The 16004-nt window shown below is 37.3% G+C and overlaps 1 protein-coding gene across 1 annotated transcript in view; it reads left to right on the top strand.

Annotated features, from left to right (window-relative positions):
- BANK1 (B cell scaffold protein with ankyrin repeats 1) overlaps positions 1 to 16004 on the top strand; it is a 311973-nt gene that overhangs the window by 120954 nt on the left and 175015 nt on the right. The window contains exon 6 of the mRNA XM_045471780.1: positions 1430 to 1535. Coding sequence (XP_045327736.1) covers positions 1430 to 1535 — 106 coding nt within the window. The remainder of the gene's footprint in view (positions 1 to 1429; positions 1536 to 16004) is intronic.

Here is a 16004-nt window from a genome sequence, read left to right as displayed (position 1 = left end):
ATCCAGCCACATAAGCATTCATAGTCATCCTTAAACTTAAATAAGCTTAATTTTATACACATAATAAACATTTCCGTGTTAAGTATTATAGGCCTTAAATAACTCCTTCTTGCTTACAGGATTAATTACAAACTTTTTATTACATATAAAAATGTCCACTTTTTTTGAAATGTCCACTTCCTTCTCTCTCCTTCTGCAGTCTTGTGGAAACTCCTAAAATCATGAACCAGATCATGCTTTATGATACCTCCATGACTATATGCAATTTGTTGCTTTAGTCCAGAATGCTCTTTATATGCATGGCAATCTCAGCGTAGCTCATCTCCTCTATAAAGCCTTTTCTGACCATTTCATCCTGTGTGGGATTGAGCCGCCTCCCTTTTGCCTGCACTGTACTTGACCCAGAAAGACTTTCTATCATAGTACCTAGAATTCAGTTCACTGCCCATGTGTAATTGGATGACTATGACTTTCTTGAAAGCAAAGCTTGTTGTCAAATCTTCCCTTCCTTTGCAAGAAAAAAAAAAAAATGGCCCACAGCTAATGGTTTCACATAGTCCATAGCATTAAGTATATTCATATTGGTTTTATTTAGCATTCTATAGCTGTAAGTTGAGAAGACTTCACCCTTTCTCCCCACTTCTAAGGAGGACTTTTAAAAAATCCAGAGAAGGCTGAAACACTTTATTATTTAAGGCACCTAGATTTATTGAAAAATAAAGATATAGAGTAATAAAAATGTCTTTTTTCTCAATCTAGTCATTTAATTTCTGTGACTATGTATTGACAATAAGTCTAATTTTATTTGGAAGTCATGTCAAAAGTATGAACGTTTGTTTTACAATCCTCTCTCCACTCCATGGCCTTGTTGATTGGTACATGTCTTCAGATACAGTTATCTATGTCTCACATCCACTTGGTCCCAGCTGTAGTTTTACAAAACACAGTTTTAGAAGAAAGGTGGCCTCTGTAATAGGTTTGTCATCAGTAGTAGGATTCTACACAGCTCATCCCCAAATGCTCAGTTTGGGGAAGTAGAATATCTGACCTTTAAGTTGAAGAACGAGACTCATCATTTTATTATTTCATTTGTTAGAATGTAACATGTATTTTAACAGAAGTTTATTTTTGAAACACATTTCAGTGTTGCCATTGACCTGCAATAGTACTTTTTTTTTTTTAATTAGTAACTATTTAACTAAAGATATTCATGCAGACACAAAGGCAATCTATTTTTCTACTATTTTAATAACTGACTTTTAGGCAAACCTCTAATGTTTTGTATTATTCTTTCAAAAGGGGTTATCAGTATTATTAGAAAGATTAACCAGTATTTACTCTAGCTGATACTTTTTATTATGTTGCACTAAGATGAGTTTGTGTGTAAATAATTTAACTAAGAAAAATTCTCCTTTTCATTTGAAAACAGAAAGACATTGACGAACTTGATGATATTCTCACATCCGTATTCAAGCATGAAATACCATATTATGAATTTCAATCGTTCCAACCTAACATCAACCCTCAAAAAGAATGTGAGTATTTTCCAACTGCATCAATTATTTACTCTGTGCAACTATTTAAATATTATCTCTAAGAATATAGGTAGCTGCACTGTTGACTTTAGCCAATTCCTATCCCCTGGCGAGAGAGCACATTTATAACAAACTTCTAAGGGTCCATTTGGTAAATTTTTACTTTTTTGTATCTCAAGCCCTAAAAATGTGCATAATCTTTAAAATCAGCGAACCTACTTCCTGATTTTTATTCTAAGGAAATGTTTAGATAATTGGTAATGGAGATTATTCATCATAGCATTATTTATAATTACCAAAGGTAAAAATAACTTAATCTTCCAAACATTGGTAATTGATTAAATAAATTTTGGCACATCCATTAATGCAACCATCATAAACAACTTTTATTATGAATTGATTTGCTGGCTGGAATGACGCTTTGATATACACTTAATTGAATAAAAGCAGGGTACATAGCAGTAGATAGAGTATGATTTGTTGCTTAAAATAGTACATATGTTTGGGGCACCTGGGTGGCTAAGTAGGTTAAGCATTGGCTCAGGTCATGATCTCAGGGTTGGTGGGTTCAAGCCCCATGTCGGGCTCCGTGCTGACAGCTCAGAGGCTGGAGCCTACTTCAGATTCTGTGTCCCCTCTCTCTCTGCCTCTCCCTTGCTCGCACTTGCCTCTCTCTCAAAAATAAATAAACATTAAAAAATAATTTAAAACAGTAGTATGTATGTTTATATATGTATATTATATGTGTATGGAGAGAGAGAGTGAGAGAGAGAGAGAGATGGTCTGGACAGACAGGCACCTGTTGACAATAGTTATGTTTAGTTGTGCAATTTCAGGTAGTACATCTTTTTTTTTCATTTTACTTTCTTTACCTGTGTTTTCTACAATGACTGTATTATTTGTGTCATAAGAAGAAATATACATATACATATGGAGAAAAGTATATAAAGGAGCTACTATGAGAAAAATCATACTTCTGCATTTTATCATGAACTCAGCAGTATATTTTCAAAATTGCCTGCTCCTACATAGTTTGTTGACACGCTGTTTATAATTCGCTTATATGCCCAGTATGTGCCAAACACTATGATAGGGATGTAATGATGCATAAGACAGGCATGGAGCTAAAGAATATGAGAGGTCTAGTGCAGGTATACTGTAGGACTATTTAGCAGAGGCTTTTTCTGTACTTTCTGTGCTGTTTGAGGCAATTTTTTCATCAGGCTGGCAAGCCTCAGGGAAGCAGGAAGAAAAGAATAGACGTCTTAAGGCACAGCCAGTTGTGTTTTACCTCCGTGTGCAAGAACCTGTAAGATGTTTACATTATGAGTTTGCATTATGCAGAAGGGGTAATGATGCACTAGTTTTGAATAAGTAATCTTGTGAGAGTGGTGAAAACTTACTTTAATATTTCCACATACATTTGAACAATATATAACTCACAAAGGTTAGACCTGAAGTTAGGTTAGAAAAGAAACATAACATGATTTGTCACTTAAGACGCTCATCATTTAATTGGGAAAACGAGAGAATTTGTAAGTCATAATAGAAACAATGTACTAAACTCTATGGAATTGATTACATCAACAATAGAATTTTAGAGAAAAGCTGTATTATTTTTCAGGACGTGCTTCATAAAGGAGGTAGGATTTTACATGGGTCTTGAATGATGTGTTCCAATGAGGAAAGAGAAAGGGAACAGAAAAATTCTAGGCTTAAGAAAGTGCATGGAAAGGTATGAGAATGGGATTATGACACAGTTTTAACAAGTTCCTTCAGCGTTGTGTTTCTTTAGGTTTGTGGAATAAGAATTGTGAGATTGGAGAGGATGGTGTATGGTCCTTCATTTCTATGGGTTAAGAATTCTAGTTAAGTTTAAAACTGCCTCTCAATATCTAGCTTAGATTATACAATGTGAATTTTAGAGTTAGAAAGGATGGAAGAGTTCTCATCCCTTATTTTCACAGAAAAAGAATTCTGGATGGGTTAAATCAGAGTTCCTGGTAATGTGGAAGAAGTCCAGCTTCTGTTTTTCTGATAAACTTCCAGGTAAAGCAGATGCTGATGCTGCTAGACCTTTCACAGAGTGTTAAGGGTTTAGAGCAGTGATTCTCGAACTTGGTGCGTATTATAATTAGCTGAGGAGCTTTTAGAACCTTTGATGCCTAAACCATACCTCCCCATTAATGAAGAATCTGGGATGGGATCTTTGGCGTAAAGAAAATATTACACTCTCTTTACAGAGGTTGGAAAGTTAGTAGCATGTAAAACTTTTAAACCATTATTAAAATTTAATGATGAACCTGTATTTGAAAAATATTTTTATAAAACAATTGCATTTTTGAAAAGAAGCTACAAGGGGAAAGTTCAATATAATCTAGGTGATTCATTCAGATCCCTCATTACTGAGTATTGCTAGATGATAGATGCTATTAAACCTATAATGGAAGCAAAAAACCTTAATAACATCAAGCTTTCATTCCTAGTAGAAGTACAGAATAACAAAATGCAAATCACAGAACAAAAATATGCAAAATGGACATGAATATGACTGAACTCATGTATTTCTTGCCTCCTTGGCCTCATAATCTTGCATTAGTGTCAGCTTCAAAATATTTGGAGTTTAAGGGGCACCTGGGTGGCTCAGTCAGTTAACTGTCTGACCCTCGATTTTGGCTCAGGTCATGATCTCATGGTTGGTGAGTTCAAGACGTGTTAGGCTCTGCACAGACAGATTCTTTCTCTCTCTCTCTCTCTCTCTCTCTCTCTCCCCCTCTCTCTCTCTGCTCCTCCCCTTCTCGTGCTCTCTCACTCTCAAAATAGATAAATAAACTTAAAAATATATATTTCTGGTCCTTAAGACCTTGCACCATATTTTTATTGATTAATTTTTATTTTTTTATATAATTTCTCATCAAGTTAGCTAATGTACAGTGTATACAGTGTGCTCTTGGTTTTGGGGGTAATTCCCAGGATTCATCACTTGTATACAAACCCAGTGCTCATCCCAACAAGTGCCCTTCTCAGTGGCCATCACCCATTTTCCCCTCTCCCCCGCCTCCCCCATGACTCTCTTGGTTTGTTCTCTGTATTTATGAATCTCTTATGGTTTGCCTCCCTCTCTGTTTGAAACTATTTTTTCCCCTTCCCTTCCTCCGTGGTCTTCTTTTAAGTTTCTCAAGTTGTACATATAAGTGAAAACATACATTTGTCTTTCGCTGACTGACTGATTTCACTTAGCATAACACCCTCCAGTTCCATCCACATTGTTGCAAATGGCTGGATTTTTCTTTCTTATTGCCAAGTAGTATTCCATTGTATATATAAACCACATCTTCTTTATCCATTCGTCAGTTGATGAACACTTTGGCTCTTTCCATAATTTGGCTATTGTTGAAAGCACTGCTATAAACATTGGGGTACATGTGCCCCTATGAATCAACACTCCTGTATGCTTTGGATAAATTCCTAGTAGTGCTATTATTGCTCAGTCATAGGGTAGTTCTATTTCTAATTTTTTGAGGAACCTCCACACTGTTTTCCAGAGCGGCTGCACCAGTTTGCATTCCCACCAGAAGTGCAAGAGGGTTCCCATTTCTCCATATCCTCACCAACATCTGTTGTTTCCTGAGTTGTTAACTTTAGCCACTCTGACTGGTGTGAGGTAGTATCTCAGTGTGGCTTTGATTTGTGTTTCCCTGATGACGAGTGATGTTGAGCATCTTTTCATATGTCTGCTGGCCACCTAGATGTCTTCTTTGGAAAAGTGTCTATTCATGTCTTCTGCCCATTTCTTCACTGGATTATTTGCTTTTCAGAGATTGAGTTTGTTAAGTTCTTTATAGATTTTGGATATTAACTTTTTATATGATATGTCATTTGCAAATATCTTCTCCCATTCTGTCAGTTGCCTTTTAGTTTTGTTGATTGTTTTGTTTGCAGTGTAGAAGATTTTTATCTTGATGAGGTCCCAGTAGTTCGTTTTTGTTTTTAATTCCCTTGCCTTTGGAGATGTGTCAAGTAAGAAATTTCTGTGGCTGAGATCAGAGAGGTTTTTTCCTGCTTTCCCCTCTAGGGGTTTGATGGTTTCCTGTCTCACATTCAGGTCCCTCATCCATTTTGAGTTTGTTTTTGTGAATGGTGTAAGGAAGTAGTCTAGTTTCATTCTTCTGCATGTTGCTGTCCAGTTCTCCCAACATCATTTGCTAAAGAGACTATCTATTTCCATGGGATACTCTTCCCTGCTTTGTCAAAGATTAGTTGGCCAAGCATTTGCGGGTCTAGTTTTGGGTCCTCTATTCTGTTCCAGTGTTTTGTGTGTCTGTTTTTGTGCCAATACCATACTGTCTCAAAGATTATAGCTTTGTAGTAGAAGCTAAAGTCCAGGATTGTGATGCCTCCCTCTTTGGTTTTCTTTTTCAACATTACTTTGGCTACTCAGGGTCTTGTGTGGTTCCATACAAATTTTAGGATTGTTTGTTCTAGCTTTGAGATGAATGCCAGTGCAATTTCAATTGGGATTGCATTGAATGTGTAGATTGCTTTGGGTAATATTGATATTTTAACAATATTTGTTCTTCCAGTCCATGAGCAGGGAATGTTTTTCTGTTTCTTTGTACCTTCTTCAATTTCCTTCATAAGTTTTCTATAGTTTTCAGCATAATATCTTTCACATCTTTGGTTAGGTTTATTCCTAGGTATTTTATGGTTCTCAGTGCAATTGTAAATTGGATTGATTTCTTGATTTCTCTTCCTGTTGCTTCATTATAGATGTATAGAAATGCAAACAATTTCTATACATTGATTTTGTATCCTGTGACTTTGCTGAATTCGTCAGTTCTAGCAGCTTTTTGGGGGAGTCTTTTGGATTTTCCATGTAAAGTATCATGTCATCTGCAAAAAGTGAAAGTTTGACTTCTTCTTTGTCAATTTGAAAGCCTTTTATTTTATTTTGTTGTCTGATTGCTGAGGCTAAGACTTCCAACACTATGTTAAACAACAGTGGTGAGAGTGGACATCCCTATTATGTTCCTGATCTCAGGGGGAAAGCTCTCAGTTTGAGGATGATATTAGCTGCAGGCTTTTCATACATGGTGTTTATGATGTTAAGGTATGTTCCTTCTATCTAGATTTTCTTGAGGGTTCTTATTAAGAAAGGATGCTGTATTTTGTCAAATGCCTTTTCTGCATCTATTGACAGGATCATGCAGTTCTTGTCCTTCCTTTTATTGATGTGATGTATCACATCGATTGATTTGCAAATATTGAACCAGCCCTACAGCCCAGGAATGAATCCCAATTGATCATGGTGAATAATTCTTTTAATACACTGTTGAACTCAATTTGCTATTATCTTATTGAGAATTTTTACATCGATGTTCATCAGGGAACAGGGTTATAATTCTCCTTTTTAGTGGGGTTTCTATCTGGTTTGGGAATGAAGGTAATGCTGGCTTCACAGAATGAGTCCAGAAGTTTTTCTTCCATTTCTATTTTTCAGAACAGCTTGAGAAGGATAGGTATTAGCTCTGTTTTAGATGTCTGGTTGAATTCCCCTGGGAAGCCATCTGGCCCAGGACTCATTTGGTGGGAGATTTTTGATAACTGATTCAATTTCTTCACTGGTTATGGGTCTGTTCAAATTTTCTATTTCTTCCTGTTTGAGTTTTGGTAGCGTGTGGGTGTCTTGGAATTTGTACATTTCTTCCAGGTTGTCTAGTTGGTTGGCATATAATTTTTCATAGTATTCTCTAATAATTGTTTGTATTTCTGTGATGTTCATTGTGATCTGTTCCTTTCAGTTGTGATTTTATCCATTTGGGTCCTCTCCCTTTTCTTTTTGAGAAGTCTGGCTAGGGGTTTATCAATTTTGTTTATCTTTTCAAAACACCAGGTCTTAGATTTATTGATCTGTTCTACTGTTTTTATTTTTGTTGTTGTTGTTGTTTTTGGATTCTATACTGTTTATTTCTGCTCTAATCTTTATTATTCTCTTCTTCTGCTGGGTTTTTTTGCTGTTCTGCTGCTAGTTCCTTTAGGCGTGCTATTCGGTTTTGTATTTAGGATTTTTCTTGTCTGTTGAGATAGGCATGGATTGCAATGTATTTTCCTCTTAAGACTGCCTTTGCTGCATCCCAAAGATTTTGGACTGTCATGTGTTCATTTTCATTTGCTTTCATGTATTTTTAAATTTTGTCTTTAATTGCCTGGCTGACCCATTCATTCTTTAGTAGGATGTTCTTTAACATCCATGCATTTGGAGGCTTTCCTAATTTTTTGTGGTTGATTTTAAGTTTCATAACATTGTGTTCTGAAAATATGCATGGTATGATCTCAATTCTTTTATATTTATTGAGGGCTGTTTTGTGACCCAGTATGTGATCTATCTTGAAGAATGTTCCATGTGCACTCAAGAATAATGTGTATTCCACTTCTTTTGGATGAAAAGTTCTAAATATATCTGTCAAGTCTATTTGGTCCAGTGTATCATTCAAGACCATTGTTTCTTGATTGATTTTCTGCTTAAATGATCTGTCCATTGTTGTATGTGGAGTATTAAAGTCCCCTTCAGTTAACATATTCTTATGAATAAGATAGCTTATGTTTGTGATTGATTTATATATTTGGGTACTCTCAAATTGGGAGCATACACATTTACAACTGTTAACTCTTCTTGATGGATAGACCCTGTGATTATGATATAATGCCCTTCTTCATCTCTTGTTACAGCCTTTTGTTTAAAATCTAGTTTGTATGATATAAGTATGGCTACTCCACCTTTCTTTTGACTTCCAGTAGCATGATAGATGGTTCTGCATCCACTCACTTTCAATTTGAATGTGTCCTAAGGTCTAAAATGGGTCTCTTATAGACAGCATATAGATGGGTCTTATTTTTTTTATCCATTCTGATACCCTATGCATTTTGATTGGAGCATTTAGTCTGTTTACATTCAAACTTACTATCAGAAGATATAGATTTAGTGCCATTGTGTTATCTGTAGGTTTCATGCTTGTGGTGATGTCTGTGGTCCTTTGTAGTCTTTGCAGCATTCCACTCACAGAGTCCCCCTTAGGATCTCTTGCAGGGCTGGTTTAGTGGTCATGAACTCCATCAGTTCTTGTTTGTCTGGAAAAGCCTATATTTCTCCTTCTATTCTGAATGACATCATTGTTGAATAAAAGATTCTTGGCTGCATATTTTTCCTGTTCAGCACATTAAATATTTCCTGCCACTCCCTTCAGGCCTGCCGAGTTTCAGTGGATAGGTCTGCTACCCTTACGTGTCCACCTTTGTAGGTTAAGGCCATTTGTCCCTAGCTGCTTTCAGAATTCTCTCTTTATCTTTGCATTTTGCCAGTCTCACTATGATATGCAGTGGAGTTGACCTATTACTGTTAAATCTGAAAGGAGTTCTCTGTGCCTTCTGGAGTTGGATGTCTGCTTCCTTGCCCAGATTAGGGAAATTCTCAGCTATCATTTGTTCATGTAAACCTTCTGCCCCTTTCTCTCTCTTCTTCTTCTGGAACTCCTATGATATGGATGTTATTATGTTTCATTGAATCACTTAGTTCTCTAATTTTCCCCTCATGGTCTAGTATTTTCTTATACCCCTTTTTCTCAGCTTCATCATTTTCCATAATTTTATCTTCTATTTCACTACACTCTCCTCAGCCTCTTCCATCCTTGCTGTCACTGCATCTAGTTTGTTTTACGTCTCTATTTCAGCATTTCTTAATTTGTCATGACTATTTCTTAATTCCTTGTTCTCTGCAGCAGTAGATTCTCTGCTGTCTTCTATGCTTTTTTCAAGCCCAGCTATTAATCTTATACTATTATTGTAAATTCTTGCTCAGATATATCCTTTATATCTGCTTTGAGCAATTCTCTAGCTTTCATTTTTCCTGGAATTTCTTCTGAGGAGAATTCTCCCATTTTGTCATTTTGGCTAGTTTCCTGTCCCTTAGGTGTTTTAATAGCTTGCTATGTGTTCTGCATCTGTGAGCACTACTGTATTATGAAGGGGCCATATGCTGTCCAGGGCCTGGCCTTTCAGGAGGTAGTTTTGGAGTGTGTTGCGTGCTCTCTGTTGTTGTGACTCTGGTTGCTTTATCTTCCTACTGGTAATGGTGGTTTGGACCTTCCACCAGGTGTGCATTTGTTCTTTGAAGTAACCCTGGAAAAAGTCTTAAAAAGGCTGGGGTGGTGGAAGAGACCTTATCCCATGCAAAGAGAGAAATGGCAGGGGTGGGGGAAAAGAAAAAAATCGACCAGGCAGAGAATCAGAGAAACTATACAGCTTAATCCAGAGAGAGAGAGAGAGAGAGAGAGAGAGAGGAAAATAAAGAAGAAGAAGATATAGAAGAGGTATAAAAAGAATAGATTAAAAATCTCTGCTTAAACAAACCAACAAGCAGAACAACCAGACTAGAGAAGGGAAGAAATAAGAGGAAGAAAAGGAATGGGGGGGGGGGGCGCAATATATATATATATATAGAGAGAGAGAGAGAAAGAGAGAGCGAGAGAGAGAGAGAGAGACCAAGAATCAAATCAGAAAATGTACCACCACTGGACTGATACCTGATGGTGCCTTGGAACCAGTGGCTGCCAGCAGAGAGGCTGTCTGGTTCAGTCAGTTTCAATCTTGCTCTGTTAGATACGCAGTTACCAGGCACAGAGAGGCATAGTTTGGTGTAGAAAGGGCCTGCCGTCTGTTCCTTAAACCCCACCTTGTTGGTGACGGGGAGAAAAATGGTGACACCCCAGTCTCTCCTCCCCAGACGGGGTGTCCTAAACCACTCTGTTCAGGCCATTCTCACAGCACCACGCAGGTATGAGCAGGCCGGTTTGTCCCACTCTAGTCTCCTGTGCCTCCTAAGTGCTTGGCTGGATTCAAACCCGGATGTCTTAAAGGATCCTGCTCTGCGTACCCCGATTCCGGGGAGTGCCACTCCACCCAGCTAACAAAGGGCGTCTGGCTGACAGGCGCCTGCAGGGTCTTTTGTCCTTGGAGCAGCTATTTGCCTTCTTCCCACAGCACTCAAGGGAGGGGATTGCTCTCTTTGACTGCGCCTCTGAGCTGGGTACCAAGCCCGGGGCTGCCTCTCTTCCTCCCCAGGTGCACACACAGAGCTGCAGGCCCCAGATCAGAGAAAGCCCTGCGGTTAGAAATTGGTTCTTTCTCCGTTTTTCCATTCCCTGATCTGTGGTTTTTCTCTTGTCCAAATACAATCCTACACTTCCACATCCTCTCTTTCTCTTCCTTTTGTCTCCCCACAGAAGGGTATCCCTTCCCTCCATTCCTATGCTGCCTATTTTATCTCTCCCAGTTTTCAGTCATGCACCTATGACCCGCCAAGTGGCTCTGTGGGCCCCTGAAGATGTTTCTGCCACTCTGTAGCCTGGATTCCTGTAATTCCAAGTCTTCTGGCCTCAATACTGCTGGGTTTGAGGGACGAGGGAATTTCGAGTCCCCCTACTTCTCCGCCATGTTGACTCTTGTGTCTCTTGCACCATATTTTTATAGTGTTGACATTCAATTCATGATAAGATTTGAGAGGCTTTTATATCTAATGTGGAATTAATTGAACAAGAGAGTTTGGGAAAGAAATGTTAGGTTGCTAAGAACTTCCATAGAAACACTTCTAGAGATGCACTGAGAAGTAAATTTAACAATCAGGTATTATTCCAGATGTCTGTCCCTGAGGACGATTCTACAATTACTTGCTGAAGTTTTTTATTTATTAAAAATTTATTATTTATTACTCCATATTTTAGCTGAAAAAAATTGGAGGTTAGGACACAGTGGAGAAGATAGTCATAAGGAATTGATAGGGTACACTTGGTATTGACTTACCCTAATGGTGAGCCATGGAAATTACACACAGATATCTATGGTTCTTTGAAAGTATGGCCATAATGCTGTATTAATCAAAACTGTTATATTGTTGCACCATCCTCTTTTCTTTTCAAGTTGATTTTAGTAAATTCTGGGTTTAGTTCCCTGTCACTTCATTTATAATAAGTAAAATGCTATCTGTGCCATTATGCCTTGGTCATTTTCACTCCTGCCTGCCAGTCTGACAGGTGTGAAATGATATCTTTAATTAATATTGTTATTACTAATATAGCTGTGCATCTTTTATTCTATTTGAAGTTTTATTTTTCTCCAGTGAAATTCCATTTCATAGACTTCATGTATTTCTAATGACTGCTATCTTTTTCTTATTGAATTTGGGATTTCTTTTTTCGTTTTTAGTATGTATATGCTGGATACTAACTATTTGCCAGTTTTATACATTGCACATATCCACTTAATTTGTTCCTTGTTTTTCAGTTTATATGGTATTTTATGTAAGCATATAATTAAATTCATTATAAAACTTGATATCTATTAGAGCTGATCTCCACCTCCACTTAAAATTAACTTTGCTCTTCTTTTTCCTTTATTTATCCTTGATATTTAGGATCCACTGGTCAAATTCCATCAAAACCCCTAATAAAATTGAAGTAAAATTATATATTAATTTGATTAAAATTGCCACTTTTGTCATACTTAACTCTTTCTGACCATAAACATGATACTCTATTTATTTGGGTCTTTTTTATTATAGCTTTCAAAAAAATTGTATTTTTATAAATTCTTGAAAACTTTTATCAGATTTATTTCTGATTATTTTATGGTCTTGTTAACATCAAAAATACTACATTAAAATTATGATTTTTAATTATTTTTGACTGTTCCTTTCCTTGATACCTATGGTATTGAGCCATGTACCTTATAATGTATCTTATAATGTATAATGTGTTCTATATGGAAAAGGAGTGTTCACAATGAGCAATTACTGTTCTTACTCCCTGAAAAGAAAATTAGGAACAGATAGAATCAACATTAGGGATATTTTTACAAAAATAATTTTTTTTTTTAATTTTTTTTTTCAACGTTTATTTATTTTTGGGACAGAGAGAGACAGAGCATGAACGAGGGAGGGGCAGAGAGAGAGGGAGACACAGAATCGGAAACAGGCTCCAGGCTCTGAGCCGTCAGCCCAGAGCCAGACGCGGGGCTGGAACTCACGGACCGCGAGATCGTGACCTGGCTGAAGTCGGACGCTTAACCGACTGCGCCACCCAGGCGCCCCCAAAAATAATTTTTAATTCACTGTCTTCCCAAAATAAGAATTTTGCAAAACATGAAGCTGTATGGACCTTTCTAGTGTTCTTTTTAAAATTCTTTTGAGTATAGCTGACACACAATGTTGCATTAGTTTCAGGTGTACAACATAATGATGCAACAGGTTTCTACATTATGCTGTGGTTACCACAAGTGTAGGTACCCTCTGTCTCGATACATTGCTATTACAATATCGTTGTCTATATTCCTTATGCTGTGCCTATTCATTCCATAACTGAAAGCCGGTATGTGTTTTCAGTTTAAATCACTTAAGAAGAAAATCAGAAGCAATGAAATAAGCAATCTAAAAGGAAAATAAATGATCAAGATTATTCCTTATTCTGAGATAAGAAGTAGTAGGTGGCAGAAAAAATATATAGTCACGTAAACTCACTTTAAATTAGTTACAAGCACATCACCGTTCAATAAATTCACTAAATTAGGGAAAGATTTACATATAACACACTATCAAAACTTGTAGTGATTGAGTAAATTGGAGATTTGGTATGTAAATTAACTGTAAAATTACAGATTTTCCCATTTCATTTTCTTGATAACTCAACCTACATGTATAGATTTTCATATTTCCTACTAAGGACATTTTGTAGCATACTCTCAAGTTAATTTCATGAACTAATGGTAAAGTTTGTATCAAGTAATAATAAATAAAACAACCACTTTGAATCCTTTAAAATGTTTTTCACTTGAATAACCAAAAAAAAGCTATTCTTTTAGTATTATACTACTGTTATTCACTTTTACAGTATTTTTTAAAAGATTCTATATTTCTCCAGATGTAAAGTTTGAACAGTTATGCTAATAAGCATCATAACTGTTATTGGAGGCTGTAAATTTTTTTTGGAAGGAAGGAAGGAAGGAAGGAAGGAAGGAAGGAAGGAAGGAAAAGAAAGAAGCAATGTAGGAAGGAAGGAAGCAAAAAAAAATTAAGGTTGATACCAGGGCAAAATTTGGCCTTCCCTGCACTTGAATTATCCCCAGACAAGAAGCACCTCTGGCCTTGAGTCCATTGAGAGCATAGGTAAGAAAGAACAGTATGTCCTACAGAGTCAAAGAAACATCCCTGGCCTCAGGATGTATCCTAACACTATGAAGATAAGCAATGTGAGATCCTGAGTCCAGCAACCATTTATGAATGGTCAGCCCTTCACATTTCAACAACATTCATAATTCTTTCTCATTATGCCCATTACGATTACCATAACAACATATATTCTGTGATCATTGAGAAATCTGTGATTATAGATGAAAACGATGGGCTTGAGAATGCAATATTATCTCCCAATCAAGAGAATTTGGATTTATAAAATTCTATGAAGCAATCTTATTAATTCATTCATATTACAAGTATAAACAAAGTACCAGACACTCTCCTAGGTACTCCTAGGTGGCCACTCTAGAAAAGTCTGTCTTCATGAAACTCTTAATGAGGGCAATAGAATAAGCAATTAAATCATCACAACAAAATAAAATATTGCTTCAAATAGTAATATTGGTTATGAGAAAAATAAAGTGAGATGGTAGAGAGATGAGAGGTGGTGAGATGCCATGCAAAGATTATAATATGGTTTAGTATCATCTAATTTACATGTTAAAAAATAGTATTTTGCAGGGCACCCTGGTGGCTCAGTCGGTTAAGCATCCACCTTTGGCTCAGATCATCACCTCACGGTTCACGAGGTTGAGCCCCATGTCAGGCTCTGTACTGACAGCTCAGAGCTTGAAGCTTGCTTCAGATTCTGTGTTTTCCTCTCTCTCTGCCCCTCCCCTGCTCATGCTGTATCTCTCTTTCTCTCAAAAATAAATAAAAACACTTAAAAAATAGTATTTTGCTGCTATGTAGAGAACGGATTATAGGTGTGTAAGAATGGAAGCAGGGACACTGGATAGGAGGCCATTCTGATAGTCTCGGGGGAGATGTGATGATGGCCTGGTGGTGGCAGTGGAAGTAATGACATGTGCCCTTACTTAGGTACTTGCAGATAAAGAATACTGCTGACAGATGACCAGAAGCCCTGCTACCAGGTCATCATGGTATTCACAGTCATAGCACAGACGAGACCATTCTGTAGAGAGGGTAGTTCAGAGCAAAGGTCGAGTCCTGGGCAATGCAATATTTAGAGGTCTGGAAGAGAAATTTCCATAACAAGAGACAGAGAAGGAGCCCTTGTTGAAGTAGGAGTGTGATGTCTTGAGAGCAAGTAAAGAAAATGTTTCTGAGAAAAGGAAGTGATCAACCATGACTTATCCTACTTCAGAGAGTAAGAATGAGAAAATGCCACAAAATAATTTGTAAGTTACAAAATCATTCTTGAATGCCAAAATGTCCCCAGTGGATCCAGGTATTCCCCAAATCTCTGCATCAAAAGTATCACTTGGCCTATCCGTTTCTCCTGAAAGTCTGTATCAATAGATAGTATCTGTAGAACAAATACTGGCTAGAACTATAGTTTTTATTAATTCCCCAAGGCCTCCAAAATTCTGCAAAAACATCTAAAAGTAATTGGAAACACACACTGATTCAGAGAATGCAAGTTGTTAATGAGTCAAATAAAGAACTACCCAGAAGAAACAGAGAAGAGGATTATGTAAAGTTTTAATTAACTGCCTCTCAGGTTCATTTTCCATTGTAGTACACTTGAATTTCATTTGTGATATTCTCTTCCCCCATTTGAAGCATCTCTAAAGTTGAAAGTTGTGTTGACATATATCCACATGGCAATAAGGAATGACTGGAAGCTTACAGGACAAATTATGAACAGGGCAGTGTAATATACAAGGGACAGGAGAGCAGGTAAGTAAAAAAATAAGTAACAGATTAGGCTGAGAATCCAAGAATCTGCAAGAGCAGAGTTAACAGCACATAATAAAAAACAGGTGAGGCTTGAAGACTAAAGCAGTAGGCTGCATTGTCTACAGCTATTTTCACAGCATTCTAATCCCAAGAACCAGTTCCTGACTTGGCTCATTCTGGAAGCCAGAAAGGTGAGCTGGAAAGGCAAATTTGTATCCTTATGGAAGACATTGTTGACAATAATGGAAATCTTGGAAATAAGCATGACCTCTACCCATGATATCTGACTGGCTATAAGAAATTAAATCCTTGGGGCACCTGGTGGCTCAGTCGGTTGAGTATCCGGCTTCAGCTCAGGTCATGATCTCACAGTTTGTGGGTTTGAGCCCCGCGTCGGGCTCTGTGCTGACAGTTCAGAGCCTGGAGCCTGCTTCCGATTCTGTGTCTCCCTCTCTCTCTGTCCCTTTCCTGCTTACGCTGTCTCT

Source organism: Leopardus geoffroyi, chromosome B1 (assembly GCF_018350155.1).
Source record: "Leopardus geoffroyi isolate Oge1 chromosome B1, O.geoffroyi_Oge1_pat1.0, whole genome shotgun sequence".
NCBI lineage: Eukaryota > Metazoa > Chordata > Mammalia > Carnivora > Felidae > Leopardus > Leopardus geoffroyi.
This window is presented reverse-complemented; position numbering and strand designations above follow the sequence as displayed.